The sequence below is a fragment of the Barbatula barbatula genome, assembly GCF_947034865.1.
Source record: "Barbatula barbatula genome assembly, chromosome: 15".
In the NCBI taxonomy this organism is placed as follows: domain Eukaryota; kingdom Metazoa; phylum Chordata; class Actinopteri; order Cypriniformes; family Nemacheilidae; genus Barbatula; species Barbatula barbatula.
This window is the reverse complement of record NC_136778.1, coordinates 7,463,477-7,483,147: the sequence shown is the minus strand read 5'-3', so window position 1 is coordinate 7,483,147 and position 19,671 is coordinate 7,463,477. Positions and strand designations below refer to the sequence as shown.

Genomic DNA, 19,671 nt, shown 5'->3' with positions numbered 1-19,671 from the left:
TGTCAGGTCAGATTTTGCAGAAAGTGTCTCACATGTAATATGCATATCAATAAGTTACAAGAGGCTGTGCTTTATTGTGAATAAATCACTAACCTCGAGTACCTTATTGCTTGTATGAAACGGTTACCACACAATACAAATATTAAAGGGACAGTTCACCCTAAAATGAAAATTCGGTCACTATTTACTTACCCTCATGTTGTTTCATTTACGTTGCTAAGGGTGCGTAGTAGGGATGTAACAATAGCAAAATCTCACTGTACGATAATACCTCGGTATAACATCCACTGTACGGTAGTTATTGCAATATATTAAATCACAAATGATGATTTGGAAACGTGTCAAAAGCATCCTCTTTTCTTTATAGTCTAATCTTAAATGTTGCTCATAAATCATAAAAGTTATACAGTAGTATGAGATGGCTCAAATGACCAAAGATTATTGCACTAGATGGATTGTGCCAAAGGTAACATCTATAATCTTTAGCCCGGAAGACCTATCATTTTATACGGTCATGTGACCATGATAATATTGAGACAATTTTGCTATTGCGACAACATGATATCGATAAGATTGTTACGTCCCTAGTGCGTAGTGATACACACCTTTTGTCCAAAATCACCTACTTCCATAGCAGGCGAAAATCAGTTTAAGTCATTAATAGTATGTCCGAAACCGCAGAATGCAAAAAGAACTGTAGGTTATTTTGTAGCAGACCTACATACTGAAGGTCTGGGGACTTTTGTCGCTTTCATTTGCCAAGTCCCTCCCAAGAGGCCATAGGACTGTAAAGCAACCAATCACGTTTCGTTTTGTGCCGCGTCATGTTTAGAGGTGTGGAAATGTCCCCACAGTAACAGACCGCGGCCATGTCAAAAGTTAACAGCAACAACGTTTATGAGTTTAAGTAGTGGTCTTCGCATACTTTTATGAATTTAGCATTCGATCGATCGTGATGAATTTTTATTTCCAACCGTTGTAAAAATGACAGCTTACTTCTTCAATCAGATGGCTTGTTTCCAGGCGGACGGTAAAAGAAAAATTCTTGGAAAGCCTGTAAAATTCAACCAATCAGATGACGACTTTAAACATGCTGAAGTGTTTCCAGAAAAGTGTGCCTTTTGCATCAGATGTTCAGTGGGCGTGCATCTAAGGCTGAAACAAATATGTCCTAGCTCAAAGAGCATACAGGTCACATGACCTTAAAACCATGGCAGATGCAGTATGTTCTATTGAATAAATGAATACATCTATTCATTTTACTCCCACGTATTATATAGAAAGTACAAATTTAACTGTCGATAGGTAGGTACTTTTTTAAAGCACAGCTATTGACCAATCAGAATCAAGGAGTGAAACTAACCGTTTTGTAAGTTATCTACACATAGGGATAACTATGTAAATGAATGCTTAAAAAGAGATGGCAATAAAGAGGCAAAAGTTACGGACTGCAGCATTATAAAATTTACTTCTCTGGTCAGGCGCAATACTGACTTAACAAACATTCCTCCATTCTACAATATCTACAGCTGCTATGTTGAACTTAACCATTTTTCCACTTACATTTTTTAAAGTGCTCCGTCTCCTCCTTCATACACAGTACTGTAGAAAGTGTTATCATAGGGTGCATTCTTCCTATCAAACGGCTGGACAGACAACTATGATTCTGTCGAGCGCTCAAACACACAAAAATAACACCCATCCCTATCGCAAGAGCAAAGATCCCTAAAAGAAAATACTGCTGTCCACCGGCACACTTCCTGTGATCCAAAAACAAAATATTGCATCAGTGCAAAACTGTGAGCATGTTTGACAGGGGATATGCTTGGCTGAAGGGTCTGGGGTGCTTCAGACCGATGAAGGGGTGGAAGGGTTAGAGACGGGGGGGGGGTTCTGGGGCTGGAAGCTTCTTTGAAGTGATGAAACAGATCAGTGAGCCAAGGACGGGCTTTGATGGCGAGAGAGATCAGCGACCAGACAGCTCGACGAATTCTTGTTAGCATGACGAAGTGCAATCCGGGGTATGCGACAGGCGACTTATCGCATATGCACGTTTCATGCTGAGCTTTTGCCAAAAGAGTCCAAGAAGCGCGACATTCCCTCAGCTGTGTGTAATAACAGCAGGTAGGTGACCTCAGAGGCACCGGGGACTCGCAACACTGCCGAGTTTACCGTGAGAGAACGGGAGACTGTCTCGCCTGGCAACCGCATCCCGTAAACTGCACCACACTTTCTAAACTGCATAGCAACCACTTAACAGAGACAGACACAAAAATGCACTGCAGTGAGGTGGGTGGGGGAGTGAAGACGCGGGAAGAGAAACAGAACGTGGAAGGTAAGACAGAGACAATATTTGGAATTTGATAATCGAAAGGCTTTTTTAAGTCAATATTGAAAATAATTTAGTTTTGGATCCCAGTAAATAAAGCATCTATACAGAGTGGCAGAGCTATTTTGCACATCAAAACATTAACAGAGACAAGTTGCATGGCTGTAATTAATAAATCAAATATTTTTAAATAATGACAGAATTTACATACTTGGGTGAACTATTGCTTTAATGCAGCGGCTCTCAACAAGGGAACCGTGGCCCACAAGGGGGCCCCAGCTGACTTCCAAGGGGACCTCAGGAAGACTAAAATGAGCACTAAAAACGAAGATATTTCTTATTACCTGTCCATTTTTATATTCATATAAACACTTTTCCAGTTAATGTCAAGATATAGGGAGGGGGGCCTGAAAATTAAAGAATACAATGGGGGTCTTGGAGACAAAAAAAGGTTGAGATCCTCTGCTTTAATGGTAGTAAAGGCACGTCAACTAAACTTTGAGAGCCGTCACGAAGAAAAGCTGTTTCTGAAAGTGACGACAATAATGAATCCTCCTGCAACTTTTCCATTAACCTCTCCTTCAGAACGGTGACTCAAGAGTGCCTTTATGTGAGAGTGTCACCCAGACCCCATTCAGCCCTCCTCCTTGTCTAGCATCCCCTGCCTCCCCTGCTAGACTGTAACAGGAGGGCAATTTACTGTAAATGATTCAATAGCCTCCTTTTGCAATGACACAAAATCATATTTCTATGACGACCGAGTACCGACACATGGTATGTCCCTGCCATTAAGAGGTTCTCTCGCACGCGCCTCTGGGGAAACGGATGGCAATATAGGCCGGCCTTATTAGATCACTGCAATAAAAGAGAGGCACTTCGGACGGACCTGTTGTAGTTCTACTACAGAGCAAATAAAGAGAGAGTATTATGGGAGCTTTTTGAAGAGGTTAGCATAAAAATGAGCTGATATGCTTAAAATCCTGAGGCCAGAAATAGAGAACCCAACCGGGTGCTATTAGATGCAAAAATGCTGTATTAATAAAGCTGTAGCATAACAGTGATTCAAGTAAGGTGCCATTACATCACACTGATCTAATGCACTGATCTGATTCATTTACATCCCAAAATCGGATTCATTCATATTCATTCAGTTATGAACGGCCACTTCCAGCAGTGCAGTAACACAGTACAGTAACCTACACATTCACATACTCCATAATAGACGATAATAGGCCATTATTGCAAAGAGGACCGAGTTAAAGTCTTTTCTTAAGCGGATCAGAGAACAGAAGCACACGCACACACACTACTGCCCAGATCTTGAGAAGATGAGCCTCACTTCTGTGGATTATGTAAGAAGTGGCATGAGCATCCTCAGGCAACGTCCATGTCTATGAATGTGTATGTGTGTTGGGCACTGTTCTACATCCATGACGCACATGAAAAACAAAACAGGTAACACACAGAAAATGCTGAAGCCAGGTGACAGCTAGCATATTTCAGTTGATCTATATTCAGTTCAGTATAGTTCATCTGAATTAAGCCTGTCACGATTCCTAGTCAAATTCCTCAGTCATTTTTTTTGGTTTGTCCTTTTATTCTTTTCAGCTAATGAATTACATTAAAAGAAATTACCCTACAAACTCAGGGAGTTTGTAAAAAATGAAAAACCTTAAATAGGCGCAAAATTATTTATTTACGATATTATCATTAATAATGGTTAATGAGTGAAAAGTTTCTCATTATTATAAAACAAATTATCTAAAGGTGTGTGAAATCAGTTTCGTAGACAAAAATATAATTTTATTTCGTTAAAAAAAAAAACATTGACAGAATAATGAAGAAAGAGCAGCCAATATTTTTTATTTATTTTATTTTATTGTTTTATGGTTAGGCTACTACTTCGGTCGTTTTAAAGAGCTTTATAAATAAAGTTTGATTGATTGATTGCAATAAGAACTCAGAATAGATAGGATGGAAAGAATGATCTTTTAATATTGTTTAAAAAAACATCTCAATGTGAGACCTCAAGAAGCTGCTCCATAAAATGACAAGAAAACAAATATTCTGCAAATTCAAGGCAAAGGGTGAACTACACCGAAAATGCTAAAATATGACAAGTTTTAACTCTTATAGTTTCCTTTGTTTTATTTCAGAATTCTGAAATGTTTGAAAACTTTTGACCGGTGGTGTATGTGTATAATTAACATTAACAATAATCATGGTTTTTAGATCTTGGTTATTGTCAGTGCTGGAATGGTTTGACCCACCTAATCTGAATATAAGGCTGAAACATACCACAATCCTACTGTATGTGTACGGTCTAAGAAAAAAAGTCTGAAGTGCAATTAGGAAATACAAAATAATTTAGGCATGTCTATTTCTTTTTTTCTTAGTAGCCCTTTATTCATAGCGACAAATAAGCTTTGCTGCCATTAAGTATTTCCAAGGTCAAGGTCAAACCTGACTTAAATTTGTTCTACATCATCAAATGTGGCGGTATGGTCTGTAAACACGTTAGCAAGTATCCTTTAACCAAAACACTGCCTGTTTAGTCAACGAAAGACTACGTGGCAGGGAAACTACATTAGGTTTGGACAGAGCCACCATATCTTTGTATGACATTTTATTCAAGTGTTCTCCAAACAAGCCTCTCTCCAAAACATGTTACTCATAATGGGTACGACGAGGCGTGATCCTTGTGACATATATCTTTCAAAATAAACACCCTTCATTAAATTTGAAGAGGCGAATCATCATCATTATGAACCAAATGATAGGACTCATATTTGGTTGTAGTCTGAATTACACTCATTATGACTGTTACCAATCAGCGCCGAAGAAGATCGCATCTTCGCAGAGCAGTCAATAACATTGCAGACAGTCGAGGAAGTTGAAATCCTCATGAGACAAATTAAAATGTATCCTCACACCACTTTCCATGTGTGTGTGTGCATGCATGCGTGTAAGGTTGATCAATAGATCTGCGTGCGAGGTGCACAGTCCTCATGGCCGCAAGGTAGTTGATTATGAGCGTGTCATTCTCACCCCACCTTGCGTGTGAATACCATTCACAGGACAGGGACCACCCAAAACAGCCTCACAGTCACAACCCACCGCTGAATTATTAAAATGAGACTGTAATGCAAGTAATCATTTTTAGAAACTTTTGTTTTATAGCCCATTTTGAATGTTAAATATTTGATTTCCAATTTATTATTCAGACACAATTATGAGTAAGCTACTGTAGGTTGTTGGTCACAGATGGTATACGTTATCATAAATTTAACCTGATATAAAATATGACTTCATCAATCAGACATTGGTTGGAAAAACATACAGTATATGCAACTCATCGCAGACGAGTGTAGCGTTCGTCAAACTTATTTAAACACAATTACTATTCAAGTCAGTTTGATGTAAGCGACACAGAAATTACACACTTGAGCTTAGGTGCTAAAGCTAAAGGTCATGCTAATTCCTACCAGTGACCGCTGGAACAAATCATGAGTACTCAGCTTCAGAGAAACTGCTTAATGTCAAACATGTCATGTGGGTTTTTTCTCTCGTCTTTTGGTCTTTTAACATGCGGGTGTCGTGTCACTTTGGGCAAGCTCCGGTCTGAAGTGAGCTGTGGGAAGCAGTATGCTTTTGGGATCGCTGTGCATTTGCCTGCTGGCCCGAGACAGAAGATTCTCCTCTCCCTCCTACCGCTCTAATCTTCTTGATGATTTTGCCAGGATTCTGTCATTCTGCTCTCTTGATCTGCCACTTTCAGTCAATCTCAAGTAAGGAAAAGTTTACACAACTGCAAAGACAGGTCTGCGTGGCGCTTTGCAGCAAGAAGTGCACAACACAGCCTGTTTACGTTGTATAGCAGCCATAAAAGAACGCGTTACTCGACGCAATACACAGCATTAACAAACCATTAGCAAACCCAATATGCTTAATAATGACCAACGTCATTTACAAAAACCATCTTAATCTACATCAGCTCACCCCATCCAGGTCGATCACGAGATTCCTTTGTACTCCTGTTTCACTGCCGATAGCACAAGAAGAGATGGAGGAAAATGAGGTTGCACTAATCAAAGTGTTGAGTGTCTCTTGGAGATTCCCATTTGCCTCCATTTCGCCGTTTATCTGATCACAGCCGCTCAAAGAGGCTAAATATCACACATCTCCCCAGACGGCAAAGGTGATTTGTTTCTCGTAAGGCTTTGCTCTCGAGAGCTGCGTGCATCAATCTTTCACCGTCCTTGTACAACATCTGACAGAGGCGGAGTCAGGTAAGCTCTTCCCACCTGATTGATGGCAAATGATTGTGTTGTGATCGCAGAAGAGATCAATTCAATTAGAGCCGCAATCACTGCAAAAAGTAATGTCATGCTCCTGTGTGTATGAATGAACCAGGGATTGCAAATCAAAGGCCATCTTTCTGAATAACACAGTGCGAATGGAAGTTTTGATTAGACAGGTACTTCGCCATCTCTTAGGTGGGAACACACATCTTCTGTGAAATGAATAACTGAATCCAAAGATTCAGTCCTAAGGGGTAATGTGACGTACTGATCCTAATCCAGTAACAATAAACTCCGCTTTATGAAAGACTTATAAAAGGTCCTGACTGACATGCCATGACAGCGGATCATCTCAACATTTAAATAACATTTATGAGAGACATACACTTGCAAACAGTGGTTTTTTGCACACATCAGTAAAGCTCTGGATTTGTCACGACAACAACAATAAAGACAATGCCGAGTTACACGCACGCGCCAGTGACGGTCTATCTGATAAAAAACAGCTGGTAAAGAAATCCAAATACTTACTGATTGGATCACCGCGCACCTGAAACAAACACACGCACCCAATTTTCTATTGTACAGCATAAAGGATACAATCGCAAAGCTCCGCTCTGAGTCCCAATGGCCAGGATTTTCTGAACAGGGTCGAATGCCATAGAGGACGGTTGGTAGGGAAAGCCATGGCGCACCGTCTGGAGATCAGATCAAAGAGAGTTAAATGGAGCATACAATGCAAAGATGCAAAATGTGTCAGAACTGCCAATAAACACGGGTTATTAAATGGCCAGTCTATTGATTTTTACACTTCATTTCACTTTAGTCTTGAATAGTCCTTTGACTGTATAATCTTTTTTACGTTATAAAACACGACAGATGTTTTACCTGGTAAATTACTATTTACTATGCTTCATTGAGCGGTTTTAAAGAGAGTGGCGGTGTATAAACGTCAAATATCTACAATTGTCTTCATGAAAACATATCCAACTAATGCACAACCAAAACCTCATTACGTCAGGCCACTTTGAACAATTGCGTACAATCCCGATGTCCCACAGTTAGAAAGAAACAACAGAAAGTGAGAGTAGAGACTTTGCTGCATTGTATCCAGAGAATAACAGTGGTTGGCTGCAGTTTCACAGCTCTGGCCTCTGCTCAACAGCTGTCATCCGCGCTCGGGGCTAAGCTTTAAATCCTTGTGACGTCCCCACACAGACCGCATTTCTGGGCAATAAAGGCGGGCCTATGATGCTATCTAGATAGGCAGCTCACCGGGTGTTGAGCACACAGCCTCTGTCTCTCTGTATGTTTATTTAGTGGCTAGGCGCGTTACGTAAGGGACGCCCGCGGGGACCGTACCTGTCGATGAGACAGCTTCCGTCCATCGCGCACGTTTCTTCTCGTGTTTTGGGCTACTATGAATTAAATATTAAATATACCCGACATTGAACTCACGTTGGTGCTGTGCTTCATTTAGATCTGACAAAAAGGATCAAAGCCTGTGTGTAAGCACGTGTATAAATGATCGTAAATTATTAATCCTAGAAAGTGGTATCGTGGAAAAAAAGCGTTTCGAATGGCGTGTCGGCATTTTCCTAAAAATAAACACGTGTTTGTGTCAGTTCTTGAAGTTCAGGGACTATTTACACCACATTCTATATATTATTTTATTAAATACGACGTGCAAATATTACACTTAAACGAGTGAAATCAATTGCAATACTTCGGCGTGCCGTTCTTTTTTTGCGCGCAGCGTGTGGTTTTATAATCCAATATCACGTTCATTCAGACGTGCGCTAGATGGAGAAGAGAGCGGACAGATAGCGCGTTTCTCGCTGGGGAACGATTAACTTTGTAGCTACATTGTACAGTCAGATCTGATCCACGAAGGGCAAGTGAACCCGCTATCACTCCAACGAGGCCTATTCATAACTGTGACTGTTTCGCAGGACAGTGATCGCGTCTCAAAACCTAGCGACCTGTACCCAGCCATTATCTCGGTCACCTGGTGACCACATGACAGTTGGTGTGCGCAGCCAGCTCATAGAGTCATTTCGGCTAAAATAAAAATACACAAGACTGTGAATTGCATGTTAATCCCAGCACAGTAGATTATGCAAGAAGCGGGTTGTTTATCCCCCCTCCCTCTACGCGAGCATCACAGCTTCATTCTAACCACACGTTTCAGTAAAATACAGTCAAAGTAGCCGTTTTTTACAATCCCTGCTGCAAAGGCGAAGAAATTAGAGTCGAGCGTTGGAAGAGATTGGCAACAAAAGCGTTTCGTGTTGGCTACAAACAGATCCATCACGCATGAATATTTTACGCATTTGTGCGCATTTTCGAAACATAGAGTCAGCTCTTTTAACGCACGCACCTGACACACAGTTTGCGTAAAATCACATTGTGTGTGTATTTGAGGCAACAGATTATGACAGAATAGTATGCGGATTTAACAGTGTGCGGATTTAACGTGTAGCCAATGTACAATACCCCACCGGTGCGTAATGACAATTATAGAGCTCTTTGTGAGATGCATTACAGCAGAAGAAATAATGTATAGGTACCACTACATTGTCTTATAATATAAAAATGTTGAATGCGCAAATGTAATTTCACATGGTATAATTTCGCATTTGCCTAACTGAAAAGACAAACGTTATTTTAAGTCTTTGTGTAAAGTAAATGAGAGCGCGCACCAAGCATCACTTGTTTGAAGTATAGTACAAAAAAACACATTAGGTGATGTTGCGTGACGCGAAGACACATCGTTTACGTTACTTGAGAGCTTTCTCACCTTACAGAGCTGAAAGTGTTCAGATTGGATCGTCTCCGGGATGAGATCGTTCTCTTTTGCTCCGGGCTGCGGGGACGGAGAGGGAGACGACACGGCCGACAACCCGTCCAGCACCTTACGGATATTAAACTTCTTCATTTTCCCCCGGTGCGAGTGAAACGGAGGGGACGCAGCGCCCGAGTCGAGATCACCCGTGAACGATGAGGGGAATAACCGCTCTCGCTCGTTTTTGCAGCACGTCTCTTTAAAAGCTCACATTTTAGAGAGTGTTTTTCGCCGTATCCTCCATGGCTGGTGTCTGGGCTGGCACCGTCGTGGGCTGTTAAGGTTGAAAGTTTTTTGCTTTTTTGCGTGAGCGTTTGTGGGGTGTCCGTTTAATCTCTTCTGACTCGGCGTCCCGCTGCGTCTCCAATTCCCTCTCTCCCTCCCCTTCTTCACTCAAAGCGGAAACATCGCTGCAGCGCCGCGCGTGCGCACTTCGGGCTTCGAAGCCGCCTTTCAAACCCCTTTTTCAGTGACCAGGCAAATACGACTTGCTGTTGAGTGGAGCTGGCGTCACATTGCAGAAACGGGGGCGGTTCTCTGCACCTGGAGCCGCAGGGATGCAGAAAGCGCATCCGCCCATCTAAACCATCACATGCAGTCATAATATAGCTACAGCAAGGCGCTCTGTATAATCTTGATGTGAAACTCTTTGTCTCTGGTGATAAATGACTCAGACATCTGTCTTTGTTTATACAACACCGAATGTAATATTTGTGACAATATTACGGGGGGTGGGGACTTACCGTGATGTCTGAAAATGTGTCCTTTGATCATACCAGCTATCAACAGAAAGGCCATGCCTATACTAGACAACCAAACACAATAAGATATGTCAGACTAACTACAACTTACAATATAAAATTAATATCATATTCATATATTTGCTGTGTGATAGCAACAAGCTTAAATGCGGGGTGTCCGATTTCTCTTAGCCGTTGTTGATGTTCAAATCACCAAAACAAACACACGCTTTCATCAGCGGTCAGCTCGACTAAAGCCTCATTTTTACTTGTGCGTCGGACCTACGCCAGCCTCTACGCCGTAGGCTACGTGTCGGCTTTCATTTACACTTCTGCGTCGTTGTAAGCGTTGACAGTGCCGTGTTGCTTGTGTAACCAAGACAAGAGCCGAAGAATCGGCTTGTTAGCAGCGGTGGCTGCAAGTAAACGCACTTTAGTTGCAGCGTGAGATGTTAAATACAGAAGAATTTACTAAGATAATTCATTAGGAAATGCGTTTGAGTAAACATGATGCTATCGCAGAGTTTTTTTTACCTGGGGGAGGGGACCAAACTGACCAATCACAGCCCTTGCTTTCCACGTTGGGTCCACGTTGTTAAATTTTTGGAGAGGTTACGGAGTAGGGTATAGAAAATTGGGGTTAATGTCCGTCCTGTGCACCTTACTGCTGATTGGCTACAAAGCTGTTTTGGTACTCGGCCTTAAACAAGTGTAATTCGGAAATCGGACACCCCGCCTTTAGCATCTAATATTTGGCCACTTTTAATGATTTAAAAAATATTAATCATCCACATTGGATCACGCCTCGTCTTCTAAGAGCCCAAAAGGGCTTATGTGACACATCTGTCCACTTGCTACCAGTTGAAGCCCGTATCAGATTCAAGTCACTATGCTTGCCTACAGGACTATCACTGGTTCTCCACCAGCACACCCTCCTACACCACACCAAGAACCCTGCGTTCAGGAAACCAGTGCCGTCTTGTATTGCCTTCTAAAAAGGGCAGTAAATCTGTTTCCCGCTCATTCTCATTCACAACTTCTTCCTGGTGGAACGTTCACTTAACTCAATCCGGTCAACCACATCTCTCACGTCGTTCAAAAAACTACTCTCTTCTGTGAAAACTAACCCTCTCTTTTTCTCTTAACATGTTTTGTTCTGACTTTTGTTCCAACGTTTGGTTACCAACGTTTTTCATCTTCTTTTGTGTTCTGCAAAAGAAAGAAAGTCATACAGGTTAAGAATGACATTTTCTTTGAATGAACTGTCCTTTAAATATAAATAAATGTAAATTGCATAAAGGGATAAAAACACAGCACACATAAGTGACCTATGAGGACCAGGCTGAATAAGACATTCAGCGAGGTTGGGAATAGATCTCTTTGATTCTAAGTCCTTTTATACTGCAGTGATGGAGATTATAGAGATAAGACGATGCATTTCCTTATCAAGCCCTGTAAGAGATCGAAGAGTCCCTTATAAGGTACGGCCGTCCTCATACGTACGAAAAGCCGACCAATCTCAGGCTCCCTGCCCCTCGCATACACAGCGAACACTCCATAAAACCACAGACTGGAACATCAATGACTTTGTTTCTCGTCTATTTTGCTGCCTTTTATTCATGGTATTAAAGAGGAAGAGGGGTTGGGCATTTACACTCAGCATTAAGTGGCTTGCTGTTTGCATTAATAGGATGTTTCTGTTTGTAGGCTTTGATTAGGCCCTCCCATTGATGCACGTTTGTATTGTTCTCTGAGGAAGGGCCAAAGTTTACAGAAGCACGACTAAAGCAAGGTGCTCTCTCGCTGACGTGTTTTTCCTCGGTGCAGCTGCGACTTACCACAAAGAAACAGATAGTTGTTCTTTAGTTACCATAGTTTTATAACGAAGCTAATGCTTCTAAAAACTGAGTCCTTGAAATCTCTAAAACATGATCAATGTGCTCCAATCCTGCATGACGTTTGCTTTCCTCTATGGAACACACAAATAAGTCTGTACCTCTATTTCTCCCCAATGAATATTAACCTGATTATAAAGTGACACAGGTATGAAATACATCTCTCTGTAGCTGCCGCGTGTCAATTGCTTGTCCAATCTAATATGTGTCCCTTTACCCTTGGCATGTTTAGTCCCGCCCCTTTATTATAATGGCGCACCTATTTTACACAAGCAGATGTGTTACTTTATAATCAGAAGACCCAGCATGTCATTATTATTTTGTTTTGATGACCTTCCAACAGGTTATGAATAATTCATGAGGTGATACAATATGCTAATATCTGTCTGGTGATTGAACCTAGTGATTTAAACCGAGATAAATGTAAAGTGTTTAATATTGAAGTGACTTAAGGAGAACTGTGTATTACAATGAATCCAAATGGATGAGACGCGGCAGGGACATCATAATTATGAGTACAATAAGAAAAAAACGAGGCACATTTCAATGTGTTTGTCCCAGTGAGGTGAGTCATGTAAAAAGTACAGTGAGGTCAAATGTTTCTTTGTGGATGTCTGTGGACATTTTTATTTGGAAATACAAGAGATATGATGTAGGTTGGATTTTACAGATTAATATTGGTTTACAGCAAAATATAAATGTGTGTGTGCGTGCATTATACATATGGCCAAAAGTAAGTCCATTTTTCGAATAACGATAATGGCTTTTGGTTAGGTTAAGGGTTGTCATGTGAGTCTATGAGATATTCGAAGTGATAGTGTGCAAGACCTGTCAAAGTCAGTAGATCGAGGAACAGAAAGAGAGAGAGGTTGTCTCATTTGCACTCATTATAACACATCTGCTATCAGCAGCAATCATCAACAGATGCGATTAGACACCCATCAACAACTCTCACCACATACACAGACATAACTCACTGTGGTGTCTAAAGGCTACTGGCTATGATACAAACAGTCATGGGTTTAGCTTTATAAATGTAAGAGGCATAGTAAAATACAGAACGACAACATTTTTTTTGGGTCTGTTAAAGATCACTTGCTCAGATATTCAATAAATCCATTCATTTCTTCCGAAATGTATAAGCTGTGTGTCTGGTGTGTCGCAGAAATGCAACCTCAAATCTGAATTTGATTTGCTTCAGACATGCGGTTGACTGGAGACACGGACTATAAATTAGGGAGTTGAACACAATTCTTCTGGTCATTATTAAAGATACAGTAACTTTTTAATAAGAAAAAAACAAAAAAGGTGTGCTATATAATAAGACAATAAAATGAATTTTTTTCATGCATGTTCTTTTTGTGTCAACTTAAATAGATTGATAAAACAAAAAAACTATTCATTTTATTCAAGATTAGATTAAAGGAATTCAAGATTTGATTCCTTAAAAACTTTCCATTACATAATAATTTAAGCATTTACCTGCAAAAACAAATAACTCTGTTTTAATTTTTTTTCAAAAACCATGTTATTTCATTATGTTTGTGAGCTGTATTTTTTTGGTTATTATAACTTAACCAAAGCAACCTAACTGTCGTTTGATTGATATTAGCATGCAAATACAAATTTTAAAGGACTAATCTGTTTTGCAAATGAATGTAACAGTTGAGAGTTGACTTGAACGTATCGCTACTTATTCTTTAAGCCATGTGACAGTTTCGGAGATAGACAGCCAAGGGTTTAATAGTGTCTGACTATACCTCTAAGCCAGTGACATGCTTTCACTAAGACTGGGAAAACATGCAGACGATGACATCAGGGTCAGATGAGGAGAATCTTTTAATCACAGTGAACAGTAGGGGTCACCAAACAGCCACGAGCGAAGCTGAGATGCTATCCGCGGTGTTCTGTATGCAATTCAAATACACTTTATATGAAAATACAAATGTTACATTTTTATACAGCACAGCTGATCCAGTGTATGTTTGTAATATATTTGTTTTCACTGTATATCATACATCAATGTCTTTGGTGTTAAACTTTATGAGCTATTACCGAATTTCTGCATTCCTTACAGTTGTGAAACCCTCTCTTTGAGGTGCTGTCTGTGCTATCTGATTATGTACAGGATATCACATCATAACATACATCAAGTGTCCGGATGATGCACAATTCCAAATGGGGATTCTGCTTAACCTTTCCATTACATAAACAGCAAGAATTCATCTTATAAACCATTACATAAATTGTTATTCAACAGGTTCAAGTATATTTGTGACATAACAGTAAGTTATCATGTGATGTAAAACTCAGCATCTCTTTCACTGAACATCTTTCAGTTTATGTTCAAAGACAGAAACATCAGTCCACAAGATGAAATTATTACCATGGACACCCTGTGATAAATGTAAATAAGCGATGCCTTTCAAATGTGTATAAAAATGTCACAACGTAACACTGCAATAAGCACTCTTGGGGCTCTCTTGATGTCCCGTGAGGCCTAATATGAGTCATTAATGGCTCTTATAGCTCAGTGTGGGTGTGTGGCACTTATGGATAACTAGAATTAAATCCTGTGCTTTACACGAGCCTCATATCTCATACTGAGCTTGAATGTGCCGTGATGAAAATGTGTATGTGTGTAAGTTCTGACCATGGCCAACGCAGCTCCCTCAAATGATTTCTGGGGTTATGAAGGTGGCTTTAGTTGGATGTGAAGTGACAAACCCCAGACTGTAGAGTCAGGAAACACATGCACACACGCCTTCCTGACCAAACACACAGAGACGCAAACACCCAACCCTTTTTTTGTTTTTCCATGCTTTAGGGATGAGAAAATAGCAGGGCAGAGAAAACAAGGACAGAGAGAGAGAGATCTAACCTTAATTATCCGTATGAGCCGAGGCATCTTCAGAGCGGATGTGAGTAATGCTTTAACTGTCCACTGAAATGGAAGAATATATCCTGGAGCTGGCTTTCCAAATATCACAGAGAGTTTACTTGAAAATAAATCAAACCAAAACCAACTGAGGTCATTCACTGCGTATGGATAGCTGCAATGTAACTGCATTAAACATTCTGACACAATCCAGTGGCAAGTTAAGAAATAAGACTCACGCTTTATAAAGCTTTAATGCTGTAAACTCATACTGACATATTTTCTAATACGACAAAACATCAAATAGCAGACTGCAATCTGCTAGAACATTGACACCACTTTAAAACGTAACTTTTAACTGTAAAGATGCAATCTGTTAATTTTTTGGGTTAAAAAGTTATTTAAGAAGTACATAAATAATAAGTGTCTCCATCCTTTACCCCGATTTACAACGATAATCTTATAATAACAATTTAGAATTCGAATTTTCAGGTTGAATTTTGCAGGAAATGTCAGTTGTTCAAAATCAAATCATATTTTAACAGCTCACTTGAGGAAGTTATCATTTATTTAAAAATTGAATTCCATATCTTAAAATCCCAGTTGATAATTCAGAGCTACTTAATACAATTCTGACAGTAACACATTAAACATTTCTACTGAAAAGATGATAACATTTTAATTGAATTGATCAAAACTGACAAGTCCGATCGGCTCACTTCCTTTTGCCTCCACTCTTACGTGCACCTGGCTGGATTTGGGAGGGGGTCTTCTCTAGCTCCCCCTGTTCGGCGGCCTCCACGGACACCTCCTCTTTCTTCTTATGAGACTGCTCCTCCAAAACACGGGAGCGGTACGCATCACGTGCCTGAAGCATCTTTTGGCGATATTCATCCACTGTGTCCTATAGCAAAAACTCAACAGCATTATAAACAATCATTGCTCAAATAATTAAAATTCAGTATCAACACATTGCAAACCTGAAAACCAATGTATGTCTCCAGCTGATGCTTCATCATATCCCTTCGTGCAGTCTTTTCCTGTTTGCGTTGTTCCAGAATGTTGTCCCAGATCAGGCGGAAGCTTTGTAACTTTTCGGAACGTTCCCTTCTCTGTTCTTCCTCAAGCACTTCATCTTTTAGACGAGGCTGAGGCAAAGACTTCCTGCACGTGTGAAACATTGAGTTTCCAGTATTTGTCACATACATACTGTAACACACCACATTCTGTCCATAGTATGCAGTAAAAAATTATATACAAAGAATCCAGATTTATTTTTGTATGAAAAAAAAAATGAAAAAAAGGAATTAAAAAATAATAATAATGAAAGAAAGTAAATACACATATGGACGTGAATATAAAGATTCACAATAGATACATCATGAAGGAATACACAGTCTGAACTGGCAAAATGTACAATATGCCAAGCAAAACAACATTATATAAAATTATAATTGTCTTCTGCATGTTGTTTATTGACATGCTTGGGACACACATGTTGCGTGTGATATACCTGATAAACGGTGTATAATCAATGTCAATTCTGTTCTGTATAAGAGAACTGATCTCTCCATTCTGTTGGGACTGAGGTGTGCCTACACAAACAGAGACCAACCATTATTATCCACATGCCTTTTAATAAACATACCCATTCTCCTGTATGAAAATACAATCATGAGAATTCACAAAATCCCATTTGTTTCCATTTTGCACCTGAAAGCCTAAAAACACACAATCCACTATCCAGTCCAATTTACATACAAAGAAGGCATTTGTGGCAAAAATTACTGTAATTTAAACCTTCACAGCACATCACTATTTTAGCACTCATTTATATTATATTGGATTGCAGGTGGTTAGCGAATAAGCAGAGCATCTGTTTAGTGAATGAGTGTATATACAGTGTGTAACCTGTCTCAGCTGTGGTCGGTTCTTTGCCCTCCGCATTTGATTGCAGCTCTTTGAGATAGTGCAGGCGGGTCTGATGAGCCTTCAGGACAAATCAAACCAGGTACAGTTAAGAGCGCTTGTGCACACGGAGCACATGTACCTTTGCAGTGGATCATGTTGTGATACCTTTGCTGCTCTGCCGGGCTCAGCGCTTTCCCAGGCCAGTTTCATTGCTCTGATCTCCTCCAGTCTCTCTGTGTCTTTCTTTACTTCTATTTTTCCGGCCTCACTTTGATCGCTCACGACACGCAGGGTCCAGTGGGGCTTTGTCGTGTCCAAACTCTGCACACACACATACATACATGCAGGCATTTAAAGTAGCTTTACATTTTTTATTGTGTTGTATTGTGGAGGTTTGTGTAGCATCTGAAACCATGTCTGAAAATGTAAATTAATACAAGCAATTAAAAGTCTTTTACATAGAATATAGATGATTGCTTTAAAGATAAACTGGGTTTTAACACCACATACACACACGCACGCACGCATGCACACACACACAGACACACTGACTTGGCCCATGGTGAAGCTTGACTTGGATGTTAGTTTATCTTTGTCCTTCTCTCGTTCCTTGGCCTTGTGTGTTGATTTAGGAGCAGATTTCTGGCTGTCTCTGTTTTGTTGTTCTGTACCAACTGAGGCAGAAGTGCCATCCAAAATATCTCCGAACACTGCCAATGTCAAACAGAGATTTAAGAGACAAATGTGAAATGTGAAGTCTTCATTTAAAAGTGGGCCAAATATTTTTCATCAAACCTAAATGCCAAAACACACAGTATGTACATAATTAAGAATATTAAGTGAAAGAGATAATACAATACATTTTTCATCACTTATTCACCTCATGACTTTATTTATTCATGAGAACACAAAATAAATTATTGTAACTACAAAATTGGCCTTCACTGTATGGACACAAAACATTTTCAAGTGTTTCATACAAAGGTTTTTGTTGCTGTCAGAGCTGCAAGGGTAGATATATATATCCTGCTAGATGGCAGTATTGCTCTATCAAAAAAACTGAATTCATGAAACCCTTAATCTCATTTACCTTCCACTGACTTTCTATAATGCCAAATCCTTCTGTACAGTACTTAGGGCACATACAGGATCTATAAGACCATCAGCACCCTAATCACTGATTTATTCTGAAGTCCAGCCTGCTCTGTGACAGGTCAGCGTGTTACCAGAATGTCACTACGTATCAACTTCACTCTATGCATCTATACTCACAGTATGGCACTAAATCAATATACCAGAAAGCTATTTCAGATGTGTCTAAGTACGGATTATCTATTGCCATATGCATAGTCAATCATTCTTTAAATAACTGAAATATATGATCATTACAGGTATGTATGCATATATGATCATTACAGGTATGATTGCATAATGAACTTCACCTATTAAGAGCATTCATCAGTGTGAGTTGAAATGCACTTTGTCATATTTTAAGAATAAATAAAACAATGCATTAAATGTCTACTTGTATTCAGAAAGTGTGCATTACATTACTTTACAATGGCATACACAACAAAACTATGTTAGTGTGTGCACATAGAACCCCCAGAATCATTTGTAGGACATTTGCAAATCCTGCAAGAGACCATCTACACATAATGTGAGCATCGAGCAAGGAGGTCGTTTCAGTAGGAAACCCATAAGGATTCCATACAATCGGCTGATGGGCATTCAGCAGAGTTCAGTGTGCTGGTCTAGGTTCCCATGTGTTTATATTGATTGGTGTATGGTTACTGTTCTCAGGGTGGCTCCTGCTCCACCGGGAGCCACTCAACTGGGTTAATTCAATTCTGTCCCCCCCAGAAATACTTCCCAGGGCACCAGAGGCCGAGAGCCAACTTCATTTGACTTCCCATTGACCCATTTACAAAGGCCTATCTGGAAATTAAACGAGAGGGGTGACGCACATGCTCGTCAATGTAGATTCCAAGAATAAAGCTCCCACTTGGATATATACGTACATACAGCATACACGCTGACAGGTTACTAATTATTATAAGCTAAATGTGATCATTAAAACCTGTATATGGCTCACTCAAAAGAAGATTTTTGAGAAATGTCTCTCTGGTTTTGCATCCATACAATGGGCACCAATGGGGGGCAGTGTTGTTTGGTTACCAACATTCTTCAAAATATCTTCTCTTTTGCAGAAGAAATAAAAGTCATACAGGTTTGGAATGACGTGAGGGTGAGTACATGATGAAAGTATTTTATTTGTGGTTGAACTATCCCTTTAACCCAACTTTCCAATCCCCACGCATTTAAATTATAGATGCAACATGCATAGGGCCCTAAAGAAGACTTCACAGTGCATAATACAATCCCACTTTTGATCAACAGCAACAAAATGTGCTAAATGATAACTGGTTTGTTAGCAAATATGTGTGAGAGTGCCAGTTCTTATGAAATATACATAACTCGTCGTATGAATTAACAAGGAATACAATTATTTTCATAGGATTGGGATTACAAAAGAATCTTAATGTGATTACTGGACACAGGCCATCATGCAAAGTAGCTCATCCACATCAACCCTACTACCCAATCAAAATACACACACAACCAATAGACTCGCTCTCGCTCTCTCTCCCTGTTCATCTCCCTTTCTTCTATCCATCTCCATCCTTCACATTTCCATTTCTATGAGCTTGCTTCTTAGTCATTTTTCTCTGCAAGATCAAGGTTATTCGCAACTCGTCCACTGAGCTGACC

The 19,671-nt window shown here is 39.9% G+C and overlaps 2 protein-coding genes across 2 annotated transcripts in view; both read right to left on the bottom strand.

Moving 5' to 3' along the window:
* The window catches only part of stxbp5a (syntaxin binding protein 5a (tomosyn)), a 74,678-nt gene extending 64,800 nt beyond the window's left edge, over window positions 1-9,878 (bottom strand). The window contains exons 1-2 of the mRNA XM_079474062.1: window positions 9,431-9,878; window positions 7,231-7,328 (exon numbers count right to left, since the gene is read on the bottom strand). Of these exons, the coding sequence (XP_079330188.1) occupies window positions 7,231-7,328; window positions 9,431-9,568 (236 nt within the window). The 5' untranslated portion in view covers window positions 9,569-9,878. The remainder of the gene's footprint in view (window positions 1-7,230; window positions 7,329-9,430) is intronic.
* Window positions 9,879-15,205: 5,327 nt separating this feature from the next.
* Window positions 15,206-19,671, bottom strand: part of adgb (androglobin) — a gene marked incomplete at its 5' end in the record, with an annotated part of 28,241 nt that continues 23,775 nt past the window's right edge. The window contains 6 exons of the mRNA XM_079474571.1: window positions 15,206-15,892; window positions 15,969-16,152; window positions 16,502-16,583; window positions 16,900-16,978; window positions 17,065-17,220; window positions 17,452-17,609. Of these exons, the coding sequence (XP_079330697.1) occupies window positions 15,704-15,892; window positions 15,969-16,152; window positions 16,502-16,583; window positions 16,900-16,978; window positions 17,065-17,220; window positions 17,452-17,609 (848 nt within the window). The 3' untranslated portion in view covers window positions 15,206-15,703. The remainder of the gene's footprint in view (window positions 15,893-15,968; window positions 16,153-16,501; window positions 16,584-16,899; window positions 16,979-17,064; window positions 17,221-17,451; window positions 17,610-19,671) is intronic.